Consider the following 13,787-nt stretch of genomic DNA (forward strand, 5'->3'; position numbering starts at 1 on the left):
GAAACAAGGTGAATGTGAAAAACTGAAAAAAAACATTCAAATCAGTGAGGGTACCTTCCACCACGGTGTGCTGTTATCATCATTATCATTGAACTGTAGAGAAACGTCACTGTTAGAGAGGTCCATCCACACGGTTCATCACATCCCAAGACCCACAACAACAACAAAAATATATAAATAATAAATTATACAGAATCTATTTAATACGTACATGTCAATGTGTCGTTAATTCCTCAGCACGACACCTGATTACAGGTGATGATGGAATAGTAAGGTCGGTAGATTTTAATAAATACACCGGAATACATCGAATAACCCGATATTCATGACGAAGACTCGTGTACATCCCGAGTAATGTACAGGTAAAGGTAACGAACGACCCCCCCCACCCCCGATTTTTTTTTGTTCCCCACGACCACTGCAACCACCACGTGACCCCTCCAACCACCACCTGACTCCTAACCTCTGAGCCTTCACCCAGCGACATCGGACCTCTTACCTTCCCAGCTCTTCCCCGATATCGTAGAAATCCTCCACGTTCGCCTGTTTGAAGATCGCCATGAAGAGAGGCCCGCTCACAGCGCCATCATGCTCATCTTCACAGGCACAACCCACAAGGGTCGCCAGTGTCACTCGTTCACACTCTCTACGTACCACACACTCACTCACTCCCCCCTCCCCTCCTGCCCTTTGCACACAATGACGACCCGCACCAACTTCCCGTCTTTCAGGATAAACCGGAACCTGCGAGCAACCACTGGACGCCAAGCCTCCGCCTCCTCCTCCTCTTCCTTCTCCTTCTTCTTCTTCTTCTTCTTCTTCCCGCCTCCTCAGCTGCCTTCGAGTACCTGCCGCGCAGCTCGCACGACCCTCCCTCACCCTCATCGTCATTCGCCTCCCTCCTTCAGATGCCGACCTCGTTGTGCCCACACATGAGGCTCTCAGCGCCCCCAAGCGACCAGGCCTAAGGTGCTCGTCATTCGATTATTATTATTTATTCTTTGGAGACACGACCGGTCGTCCCCCTCACGTTTGGGAACTTCAACCTTCCTCCCCGACCGACCCTGTGCGCACCTTCCCGACCCCACTCACGGGAACCTGTCTCTGCCACACGATGTACTCACAGCTTTGTTGGTGAATTGACATTACTACAACTTCATGCTGACGGGTGTTCATTGGAGTGAGGTAATTACCGTTCAAAACAAGCTCAAATGAGCTTAGATCCTCGTCCTCTTAATGATGACGTCATAAAAACGAATATGACGTCATTGTGATGTATCAGGTTTGCGATCAATTATCTGTGCTAATGCCCGGCTTGATTCCCGCAAACAAAATTCAAACGGCTTGCCTAGTTTCGGAGATAATGGTATCGGCGATTTCCATTCGCGGCGATATTATGACGTCATAACTTTTTTTCTTTCTAGGAAGAATTTCCAAAATCGGAGATTGTTACTGCCTGCGCGTGGGCTTTCTGCATATACATGGCAAGTTTCACAAAGATCCGATGAAAACTCTGGGTTGTGAAACAAAAAATGTCAAAAAATAGGAATGACATCATAAAAATTGATATGACGTCATTGTGATATATCATATGTGCGGTAATTCATCTCTGCTAATGCCCTGTTCGATTCCCGCAAACAGAATTCAAAAAGCTTGCCTAGTTTCGGAGATAACTTTTTAGGCGATTTCCATTAGCGGAGATATTTTGACATCATAAGTTTTTTTCTAGGAGGAATTTTCAAAATCGGAGATCGTTACCGTCTGCGCAGGGTATTTTTACATATATATGCCAAGTTTCAGGAAGTTTCGATGAAAACTGTAGGCTATGAAACAAAAAAGTCCACAAGAAGAAGATGAAGAACAACTACATGAGTGAGACTTGGAGATCCTCCACGAGGATCTAAAAAATCCACAACACTCTCCCATGAATGGCACAACCATTGCTGAATGGCAGGTGGAGTTGTGAAGGGTAAGGGGCACACCTCCATCCTCAGGTGATTCCCTACTTGTTAACTTTCTCAAAATCCATCCAACACCTCGTCACACCTCTGTGAGCAAATAATTAACTGGATAACTCGAACGGGCACTCAGTAGAGCGCATACCTTCGCCAACGCTACATTTCCCCCCCCCCCCCCAGAAACCGTTGATTGTGAGGGTATTTAATCCCATACCACATCTGCCATCTCATATGTGTTATGATGGCTTAAAAACATTAAATTTCCTGCTGTTTGACACCGATTCACGCACATTGTACAATTTCTGTATGAACTCCCTGACCTTTTTGGGTGTCGGTGTCAAGTCAGTCTGATGACAACTGGTCACATTATAAGAAATAAGTTCAATGACACCCCCCCCCCCCCAATGCTTTAAACTCACCAATAAAGTCACTGTCAAATATTACCCATCACAGGAGAGGGAATTGAATTCTAAACATTTTGAATCGACTTACATGCAAATTGTATAAGAATTGACCGCGTTATGATAATAAAGGTCGTTGACCCCCCTGACCTTTGACCGAAACCGCTAACAAAGGTAATGACGTCACTGTGTCATATCGTATATCACAAGATTGGGCATTGAATTCACAACATTTTTGCATTGGTCGCATGCAAATTGGATAAAAATCGACCGCACTATGGCAAAATGAAGATTTTGACCTTTTCATGACCTCGACCTTGACCTTTGTACTCTTAATTTTGTAATTGGTATTAGAGTGTGGGGAACAGAACAGTCAACATTTTGGTGTTGGTTTCATGCAAATCGAATAAGAATTGACCGTGTTATGACTAAAACCGCACATTTTGCAATGTCGTGACCCCCCCGACCTTTGACTCCCAACCGCTAATAAGGGTTATTACGTCATTGTGTCATGTCACATATCACAAGATGGGGCATTGAATTCTGAACATTTTGGCATTAGTTGCATGCCAATTGGATACAAATTGACCGCGCTGTGGTAAAAAGACGATTTTGACCTTTTCATGACCTTGACCTTGACCTTTGACCCGATCGCTCCCAAAATCTAATCAAATGGTCCTCGGATAATAACCAATCATCCCACCAAATTTGCTGCGATTCAGTTCAATACTTATGGAGTTATGCGAATAACAAACAAACAAACAAACACACATATTCACAAATAAATACACAGCGATCAAAACATAACCTTCACAACAAAGTTTGCAAAGGTAAATATTTGAATTTTTTTTTGCATTTCTACATGTTTTAAGTGATTTCCAACCCCCCCCTCCCCCAAAAAAATTTGTTAGAGAAAAAAACCCCAGAAATTTTGCAACTTTTTTTCAAAAATATTTCGATTTTTTTTTTTGGACATTTCTACATGCGCGTCGATCTAGTTTAGTTTCTTCAATCGTGGTTCAGTAGAGTCTGATCCGTTTTGACCTACAATGAATGGGATACAGTCAAAGCTCGTTACTATGCCACCCGTCGGGACCGAGCAAAAGTGGCATAGTAGCGAGAGTGGCATAGTAACGAGATTTTGTAAAAACGGCCTTATTTTCTCAAGTTACCCATCTGTAGTTAATCTTTAGACAAAATTTATTCCAGCAAGTAAAAGGCACGACTGTTGTATAAGCTAAGCGAACGGAGAACATACACACACTAACAGAGTTCACACACTAACATATGGCATGGCGAGAAATTCACGACACACAAAGCTTTCAAGAATCGTCGGCTGGCGCATCTTCTTTCGGCGGATCTCGTGCATCTCGTTGTCTACCCGATCGCACGCTTGCATCACACCGGGCTTCCCGCTTCTCTGCTGCATGAACTTCCGGATGGTGCTACAAGCGCGCTGGGCTTCCTCGAACGGAACGATTTCCTCCTTGACAGTTACCTCGTCATCTTCGCTTTCCACCGGCTCCTCACTGCACAGAATCTCCTCCGCAATCTCCTCCAGCGTGAAATACCCGCCAGTCGCGAGGTGCTCGTCGGCTTCGAGAAAGTCAGACAGCTCGATCTCCTCGTTCTCGTGCATCTTTTCCTCGGCAGGCAGAGCTTCCCAGATGTCGGGCAGCTCCGCATCCTGTGGCTCAGTTTGGATCTCCTCTTCGATGAACTTGGCCTTCGCGAAACAGTTCCTGATCGTCGACTTGCCGACCTGCTCCCAAGCACGCCGGGCGACGTGTAGAGCGTCGAGCAACGTGAACTTGAACTCCTTTCCCTCGTCTATGGCCTCAAGCCGGCGGCATAGCAGGAGCTTCTTGTAGTGGCGCTTGAGGTTCTCTATGATTCCCTGATCCATTGGTTGCGAATTGGCTGTCGTGTTGGGTGGGAAGAAGACCAGTTGGATGTTGTTCAGCTCGAGCTCGGGAGGGTGGCCAGAGAAGTTATCGAGACAGACCAGCACTCTGCGTCCCTGCTGGCCGAGTCGTCCGTCCCACGCACGCAACATCTCCTCGAAAAGCTCCGCCATCATCCACGCCTTCGAGTTCGCCTTGTACTTGACCGGGATCTCTTTGTTCTTGAAGGCACGGGGTTTCTTGGAATTGCCAATCACCAGAAGAGGGAACTTCTCGCTGCCGCTCATGTTTGCCCCAACCAGAAGAGTGATCCTTTGCTTGCTTTTCTTTCCTCCAGTACACCGCTCTCCTCTGAAAGCCATGGTCTTGTTTGGAAGCAGCTGCCAGAAGAGTCCAGTCTCGTCCAGGTTGAAGACGTCGTCTGCGGAGAACTGCCCGAGTAAGGGCCGGAGAACCTGTTGTTGCCACTCAAGAAGGGATTGCGAATCCACCGCTCCAGCTTCGCCCTGCACTGTCTTGAACGTGATGCCGTGGCGCTTCTTGAAATTGCCCAACCAACCGTCGCTCGCCATGAAGTCTGGGATGTGCATCAGCTCGGCCAGTTTCATCGCCTTCTCCTTGATCAGATCGCCGCTGTCAGGCACATTCTGTCCTCTTGATTGCTTCAGCCACATGAGCACTCCCTCATCAAGCTTCGGGTCGTGAGCCTGCGTCAACTTCATGCGCTTCGATGGAAATCCAGCTTTGATTGCAGCCTCGATTGCATCCTTCTTGCTGAGAATGCCCTTCACGGTGGTTCTCTTAACTTCGACGCCCCATTTCTTGCTAATCTCCCTGGCCAACTTGGACTGATTCGGCTCCTTCTTCGCGGCATCGATGATCTCCTTCTTCTCCTTCAGCGTAAAGTCGGTTCGCTTGCGTTTCTGAGCTGACATTATGGGCTGAATTTGAAAAAAAATGATGTCACTGTTGTACGTGTGCCTGCGTGTCTGTGCGTGTGCTCGCGCTTTTTTGTGTCTCGGTGTGCGTGTTGTGATTGGCTTGTTGTGGCTGGCATCGGGGAGAAGAATCGCGTGTTTTGACACAGTCTGACTATGCGCGTACGTATTGAGTTATGTTGTGCGCAGCTGGACTGTAGTTCGTCGCTTCGCCTTTGGACGTGAGTGTGATAATCGAGCACTGCGCAATACAGACTTTTTCACGACTCGTGCCTTTTAACAGTCACACAGTAGTGGCATGGTAGCGAGAGTAGGGGGTGGCATAGTAAATTTATTTTGTATTGAATTTTGTCGGGACCGAGCAAAAGTGGTATAATAGCGAGAGTGGCATAGAAGCGAGGTGGCATAGTAACGAGCTTTGACTATCAGGTTCACTTAAGTGACCCAGTCATATTGGCGGCGGAGGTTTTGCACTCTACCGAGTGCTCCCCCTCTGGAGAGAGAGAGAGAGAGAGAGAGAGAGAGAGAGAGAGATACAGAGAGAGAGAGATACAGAAAGAGAGAGAGAGAGAGAGAGAGACAGAGAGAGAGAGAGAGAGACAGAGAGAGAGAGAGAGAGAGAGAGAGAGAGAGAGACAGAGAGAGAGAGAGAGACAGAGAGAGAGAGAGAGAGACAGAGAGAGAGAGAGAGAGACAGAGAGAGAGAGAGAGAGACAGAGAGAGAGAGAGAGAGACAGAGAGAGAGAGAGAGACAGAGAGAGAGAGACAGAGAGAGAGAGACAGAGAGAGAGAGACAGAGAGAGAGAGAGAGAGAGAGAGAGAGAGAGAGAGAGAGAGAGAGAGAGAGAGAGAGAGACAGAGAGAGAGAGAGAGAGAGAGAGAGAGAGAGAGAGAGACAGACAGACAGACAGACAGACAGACAGACAGACAGACAGACAGACAGACAGACAGACAGACAGACAGACAGACAGACAGACAGAGAGACAGAGACACAGAGAGAGAGAGAGAGAGAGACACACACAGACAGAAAGAGACACACACAGACACAGACACAGACAGAAAGAGACACACACACAGACACAGACAGAAAGAGACACACACACACACACACACAAAGAGACACACACACACACACACACACAAAGAGACACACACACAGACACAGACAGAAAGAGACACACACACACACACAGACAGAAAGAGACACACACACACACACACACACACACACACACACACAAAGAGACACACACACAGACACAGACAGAAAGAGACACACACACACACACACACACACACAAAGAGACACACACACACACACACACACACACACACACACACACACACACACACACACAGAACAAGAAAGAAGAAACTGGTACTCCACATCCCCTGCCTTTTGAGTGGAATGAGGAATATATCTGTGAGAAGAAAAAAAAAAGAAACAACGACTTGGGATTCACCCTGAAGTGACTTCTCGCCTGATTTTCACCCCGAATCAGTGTTACATCGAGTATGTTCTCACCCCTTGAATCCAAGTGAGTGGGATTGCACATTGTATGTACACATAAGCCTGTAGGGATGTAGACAAGAAGAGGGACAATTGATGAACTCCCTTCACCACCATGTGACTTGCTGGGACTTAATTAACCCTTCGAACCCTGAGCTCCTTGGACTTTCTCCCCTACCCTGGGCTTCCTGGAGAAAAATCCGGCCGCTTGGGGATATGGAGGTTTGAAGAGTGGCTGCGAAAATGGCCGCTCGGGCTCAAAGGGTTACCGAGATCAAGGCTGAAAGAGAAGGGAGTGAAACACTACATAAGATGTGGTTAAAGAAGAACAAGAAACCACCAAGCAATGTTGTGCAAGAGAGCAGTACAGTACACACTGTCCCTCAGTCTCCAAAGTAGTGATGTTAATAATATGAGCTTTAGCCGATCAACGTACAAATGAAGAGTTGATGGTGGTGTGCAGGAGCCCGATCCCACAGTGGAGAGCAGTACACCATTCTTCTTCTTTTGTGTGCAGCACACGACTGTCGGGTAGCATCATTGGCTAAGACCATGGCTGTGCCCCTGATGCAGTGGCCTGTGCTGGTTATGGCAGGAATTTGGAATTTGTTCATGGTGCCGGCGATAGCTCACCCACTCTTTGCAAAGGACACTGAAGGATCTTTAACGTCCACCAACCAACAAATGCCGGCAGACGGGACACCCAGTTTAACGTCCAACCGAGGGACGGCACACACATTGATGAATCGCCCTTCCTGTGAAACACCGGGATGACAATTTATAGCTGGGTCGGAATTCTAACCTACACGAGACAGCGAAGAGGCCAGCGCGTGTCCCTCTAAGGCAACCTATCTGCCCTCTGCCACCACTACATTTCCCGGGGGGACCATTCCATGCATTAACCACTCCCTGACTGAAAGACCCCTGCCTTAAAGCTGTCCTAGCTCTCATCTTCTTTAACCTCAAGCTTTGGCCCCTGGTCCTAATGTCCACTCTGCTGAAAAACTGCCTTGTCTCCACCCTTCATTGTCCCATACATTTCTACCATATCCCCTCGCAATCGGATAAACAGATCAAAGGTAAGTGAACTACCTATGTACCATCCTCAGCCCAAGTCGGTAGTATAATGAAGTTTTTTTCCAGCAATTCAGAGGTTTTGTATCAATGAGCAAGCACAGAAAAGCTCCCTAAACGCTGAGCTGAGAGCGAATGCAAGGATGCCTTCAAATGGCACACTGTGTGCGTGCACGGAGGAAAGTATGAGCTAGGTGTGGAAAGTCTTGAATGCCACAGGCGGAGGGAGAGGACAATCATCAGAGCTGCTTGCCAAATTGCGGCGATGACGAAGTCACGAGATATGTCTCGACTCGAGAGACACCACCCTGACCTCTCATTTGAGTTTCAGGGCCGCATTCCTTTGCTGTGACAGAAAATACAGGATTGAATGAGGAAGCCAACCCTTTAAATTTAGAAAACACAAACACTTCAGAAATTGTCACCACAATGTCACCAGAAGTTGGCTACAAATTGACGGAACGAGATATGATTAAGGCCACCACCACTTCCCAATGTGTTCATAATAACGAAGTCGAGTACTGAACTTGCAGTCTGTTAAGTTGATTTAAACAGCAAGTCTACTTTGTTGGGAATTTTTCCTATTCTCTCAGTAATAAAATCTTTCTTACTGTTGGCAGGTGTTACTGTGAGGTATTTGTGTAACCATCCAGGAGATCCACAACACTTATCATGACTCTTTCCCCCTTGCTCAATGTCACACAATGGAATGAAGGTAAAGTGGGCACACCTGCATCCTGAAATTGCTCCCTACATGTCATGTTTCGAGAAGTTCATCCAACACCTTAACACACCTGATTGAAAAACCCTGACATTGTTACTGTCCCAACTCTCCTCTTCTTTACACTCAGGTTGTGGTCCCTGGTTCTATCACCGTCCATTCTACTGAAAAAGATCTTCTGCACTTATTTTATCAATACCTTTCACTATCTTAAACATCTCCATCATAGTGTATAAGGCCCCGTCTCCTTCAGCCGCTCCTCATAGCCGAGTCAAGCTCGGCCCGGAATCAATCTAGTAGCCCTGCGCTGAACCCTCTCGATGGCAGCCATGTCCTTCCTCAGATATAGTGACCAAAACTGTACACAACATACTGGATGCATGTAGCTTGATCTCCTCCACATGCTATTTTATTACAAGGGTGCTAGAACTTTGATATAGACATTTATTCACTCTCTGGAGGAGGGAGGAGGAGGAGGAGTAGTGGGAGCCATGTGAAGTGTGGGAACCGTTATTACCTCCGTCACCGAGGATGGATGGAGGTTACATTTTCACCCCTGTCTGTTTGGCTGTGAGCAGGATATCTCAAAAAGATGTGGATGGAGTCAGACTAAGTTTGGTGAACAGGTTGGGTGTGTGACAAGGACAAATCGATTTGATTTTGCTGAAGATCCGAATCCAGATCGGAGAAATTTTTTCATAGATTCTTCACCATTGACATATAGGGTCAAAAACAATACACAGGGATGATATTTCAAAAAGTTGTGGACGAGTTATGATAAAACTTGTTGGATGAGTTGGTTCGGTGACAAGAATAAGTCGATTCGATTTTGGTTGAGTTTCAGATCCAGATCCGGCTGATCACCATCAGTGGGATACAAAATGTAAACTGTTGGCTGGTGGAGGTATGCCCTTTTGTTGATTGCTGTAAATGTATGTATATACACACACACACACACACACACACACACACACACACACACACACACACACACACACACACACACACACACACACACACACACACACACACACACACACACACACACACACCAAAGGCCTCCTTTAGCATTCATACATCATTTCAAAAGTCCCATATTGGTCACTCTGTCGGTCTATGGACGTCATTGTACCTGATTGTATTGTTTTCTTTATTTTTAATTTCAATTGAATTATCCACTTGAACACTGCAGAACACAAACTGCCTTGTTTTGGCACTTCCAATAACCTCCAATTTAGCATGACCTCGACAAAATATTGTTACGAATTTGGAAGCTTACTGCACACAACAGCCAGGTCCTATAGATCAGTTATTTCGGTAAGTATGTGTTTATAGTTAGGGTGCCGTCCCTAGTCTAATGGTCCTATAGATCAGTTATTTCGGTAAGTACGTGTTTCTAGTTAGGGTCTCATCCCTAGTCTAATGGGAATTAAATGTTCATGCGCTGCTGAGTTATTTTGATAATCAAGGTTTTCTTTTACATTTTTACATCTTCGCTTTCACAACAACAACACTCTGCTCGCGGCATTCTTCGCACGCTCGCCAGTGAGTGCGCGCGTGGGCGGAGTCTAACATCGGCATGGCGTCCCTCTTTAGCCAATCGGCAAGGAGCGGGTGTCTCACCCGCCCCGTCTCCCACTCAACACCATCGCCATGATGCACGTGGCCGGAGGAGAGGAGGTAGGTGGAGCGACAAACGCTTCCGATCGGGACTCCTACCAGAAGGGTGGGAGTTGCCCTGCCTACCGTGGGCTCGTCCAATGGAAGACGGCCAGGGAATCGCACGATGGTTCCAACCAATCAGGAGGCGAGTGGCCAGGAGAAGCCCCTCCCTCTTGAAGAGAAAGAGTGGTTGGCGCGATGAGTGTAAAGAGTTTGCGTCCTGAGTCTGCTCGAGTGCGCGTCTCTGCCCGGGTTTGTGGCGGACTGCATCCCGCACTTCGGAGGTGTCTCGTCTGGCGCGTTACAGCGAGCGACCATTTTCAGAGGGAGATCGCCTCGTCTCACCTCCTCTGGGTTCGGCTGCCCTGGTCCGTGCTTTTGGCGACTGGAGCTCCGAGAAGGTGTGGACGACCAGCCGCGCACTCGCGGCCAGATAGCCAGCCGTCCTGACTCCCAGCTGAACTATCCTCTTCAGCTGGAGAGCCGAATAAAGAGCCGGAGGGTCCATTTTCTTTTTGGGTGTGCGTGTCTGTGTGCAGGCCTGTCTTGTCTTGTTATTGTTAACAATAACTTGTTAACAAGTAGAATTGTTAAGTGCTTGCGTTATTGTATATTGGAATATATTCGGTTGTAACTCTGCTCTGTCTCCCTTCCTGATTATTGCCTTTTATAAATAAATCCCGTTAAATGTTCCAGCTCGTTTCTGTGTTTCTTTCATTGGCTTAGCACGGTGCGTGTTGGGAAATTGGGAGATGGTAAATTATGCATTTTGACCGACGGGTCTTGGTAACCATCCCCTTGGGTTACGCACAGTTCGAGAACAATAACAGCTCGTTCCGCTCGAGGCCTGCCGAGTGTGTGAATTCCCCAGTAGCTTTGCCGTGTGGATACTTAGGTATATTGAAGTTAGCAATTAACCCTATTCCACGCGGCCAAATTATTGGCGATTCACGGTCCTGTAAGGGACCCGTGCCTTTCGGAGTTTTCCGAGAAGCACGACCTAGATTCCGGGTGTTCGGTGGAGCCGACTCTACTTCTCCACCTCGCGGTCGTGCTCGCCGCCGACACCCGGCTCCACAACAATATTACACAACCATGACCAATCAAATTTGCTGTGTGTGTGTGCGTGTGTGTATATTTGACCCTTCCCACGTCCTTTTGCTCAAGACTGCATGGGGTAAGATGTTTAATGAGCTTTCTCGTTTGTTCTTTGATGTACATAGTATCGTGTGCTGAGCAGATTATGGGGCAATTAAGAGTTTGGCCAGCAGGTAATACGACTACACGATGATGGTGACCTATATAGGTAAGAGTAGGAATTTGGAATTTGAGCAGGATGCCAGTGATAACTCTCACCTTTCTCAAAAAATCAAATTTTTTACCAACTAATGCCAGCAGACAGGTCCCCAGTTTAATGTCCATCCAACAGAAGGTGCTTTGCAATGCACCCTGCCTGAGACACACCAAACAGTTTTGTGTTGAGCAGAGAATGAAATCCAGGCAGGACATACCAAAGGTAAGCACATCGCTGATACCAAGCAGGTCTGTCTCTAATCATGAAATTTGTCCACCTCCACATTGATTATTGCTGGAAAAAGTGGGTTATGGCCATGCCCATTAAGGAACATCATACTTAGGCCCACATGGCTGAGATAAGCCTGGTGTTGGCTTAATGGGTAGGGTGGTTGGCTTGGGATCTTCGGGTGTTGAGTTTGAACACCGTTTTACATTGAATTAACATCAGATGGGGTTGACTGAGCCTGTCATCCTTCTGAGGTCGGCGAAATGAGTACCAGTGTACTGGTATAGGAGCACAGCATCAGCGGCATAATCACGGCCTCAACAAAATGATAGGGACCTGGCAGCCAAGCTGCTATACACAGGAAGATGGCTGAAATTTTTGAATGAAATCTTCCTGCTCAATGGAGATGAAATATATTTAGCCACTGGTGATGGAAATTTAAATGAATGAACAAAATCCTTGGAGACGTGTACAAAAGGGAGAGATACTGATATTGTTCAAAATGGCAGCAATTCAGACAAATTAAATGCCAAGCAACACACAAAATGTACAGGAAGCAATTTGGAAAAAGCTTTTGTTTAAGGTATCTTCAATATTTCTTGACTTGTACCTGCACCAACATATTCATGCATAGGCTTTAACTTATGATGGGAAAATGCTGTCCTTCACTGTGATTAGTTAAGAAAGAAATTGATCAGAAAATACCACAACAGCAAAACCTGGAAGTGAAGGAACCCAAAAGTGTTTCCAATAACAAAAGTTATTTTGGATGTTCTCAGACTCCCCAAATGGTGGGAATTTTTGGAAAGGATTATGCACAGTCTGCCCAATTTTACATACTTTTGATGAACCTGAGATTTTAAGATGAATGTTACAAATTTCCTATAAATCGGTTGCACAGCAACTCCACCATCACGGTGCTCCTACTTTGCCTACAGCCACAGAGAACTTTTGGATTTGGGGAAATATGTCCAAATACGAGGACCTAAAATGATGAAGCGAAGAGATCCTGGAAGCGAATAAGTTTTGACGATGTGCTGATGAGAGTCGGAGCAACTGGAGCGATAAAGCAAAACAACCTGGAGATTTTGAAAATGACACCAGGAAATACTGTTACGGATTTGGAAACCTTGTGCACACAAGCAGCCAGAGTCCCCATAGTTGAGTTATTTCGATAAGTATGTGTTAATAGTTAGAATCCTTCCTTCTGTCTAATGGGAATTACATGTCTGCGCTACGAGTTATTTTTTAGCTAGGTTTTTCATCAACTACTGCTACATCCACTACAACAACGCCACCGTCCCGCCCTCAAACGATCGCCATTGCCCACGTGTTTTCGGCTGAAGGCGTGAGCGGAGCCTCCAATGCCTCAGATCGAGGCTCCGTCCCAAGGAAGGGCATGGACTGTTTCCTCCAGCCAATGAGCGAAGGGCAAGCATGACACGCACGCCCCAGCCAATCGGGAGGTGACCACAAGTCATCCGACAACCCCTCGTCCAATCAGGTGAGTGGGAGGAAAAGAGACCCCTCCCATCTCAGAAGTGTAGAGTGGTTGTCTGGACCAGTGTTGGGCAGACAAGGGTGCGTTCTGCAGGATCGTGGCGATTGGGGCCTGCGGTCTTTGTGGCTTCGTCTGGGTCGTGGGTTCGAGTCCCACCGTGGTGTTTTGCGTTGGACTGCTCGAGCTGGGATCCCCGTTCCCATCCACGGACTCCGAGCTCCACAAAAGTGGGGGTCCGGTAAAACCGCACGAGACAGGGAGGTACCTGGCTCTACCGAAAATAGACCCACGAGGTCCATTTCGTGTGTGTGTGTGCGTCACCATCCTGTAAGTAGAATTGTTAAGTGCTTTTTCTTTGCCCATTGTACATTGCCTGTCTTTTATTTGGATAACTCTGCTGTGTGCTCCCCTCCCTTATTATTATTGTAAAATAAACCCGTTAAATGTACCAGCTCGTTTTCTGTGCTTTCCTCCATTGGCCTAGCATGGTGCGTGTTGCGAATTGGTCGGGCCGTTCGTGCCGTGGATGGTTCATTTGGTCCGGCGCGGCTTTGATAACTTCCGCTCGGTTACGCCGGATCCGAGTCGGTGATAGC

At 47.0% G+C, this 13,787-nt stretch overlaps 1 protein-coding gene and 1 long non-coding RNA gene across 3 annotated transcripts in view; one reads left to right on the plus strand and one right to left on the minus strand.

The window, feature by feature from the left end:
- DAPK1 (death associated protein kinase 1) overlaps positions 1-772 on the minus strand; it is a 177,418-nt gene extending 176,646 nt beyond the window's left edge. The window contains exon 1 of the mRNA XM_085845357.1: positions 500-772. Coding sequence (XP_085701483.1) covers positions 500-561 — 62 coding nt within the window. The 5' untranslated portion in view covers positions 562-772. The remainder of the gene's footprint in view (positions 1-499) is intronic.
- LOC147016572 (uncharacterized) lies at positions 745-2,406 on the plus strand. Of its 2 annotated transcripts, XR_015049097.1 has the most exons (3): positions 745-969; positions 1,127-1,185; positions 1,425-2,406. It is a non-coding gene; the product is annotated as an uncharacterized LOC147016572 (long non-coding RNA). The 2 variants fall into 2 exon arrangements; XR_015049096.1 differs by having other exon boundaries at positions 745-1,185.
- The last annotated feature ends 11,381 nt before the right edge of the window (positions 2,407-13,787 follow it).

The sequence above is a fragment of the Eptatretus burgeri genome, chromosome 11, assembly GCF_056783735.1.
Source record: "Eptatretus burgeri isolate ZD-2024b chromosome 11, Ebu_testis_v1, whole genome shotgun sequence".
Lineage (NCBI taxonomy): Eukaryota > Metazoa > Chordata > Myxini > Myxiniformes > Myxinidae > Eptatretus > Eptatretus burgeri.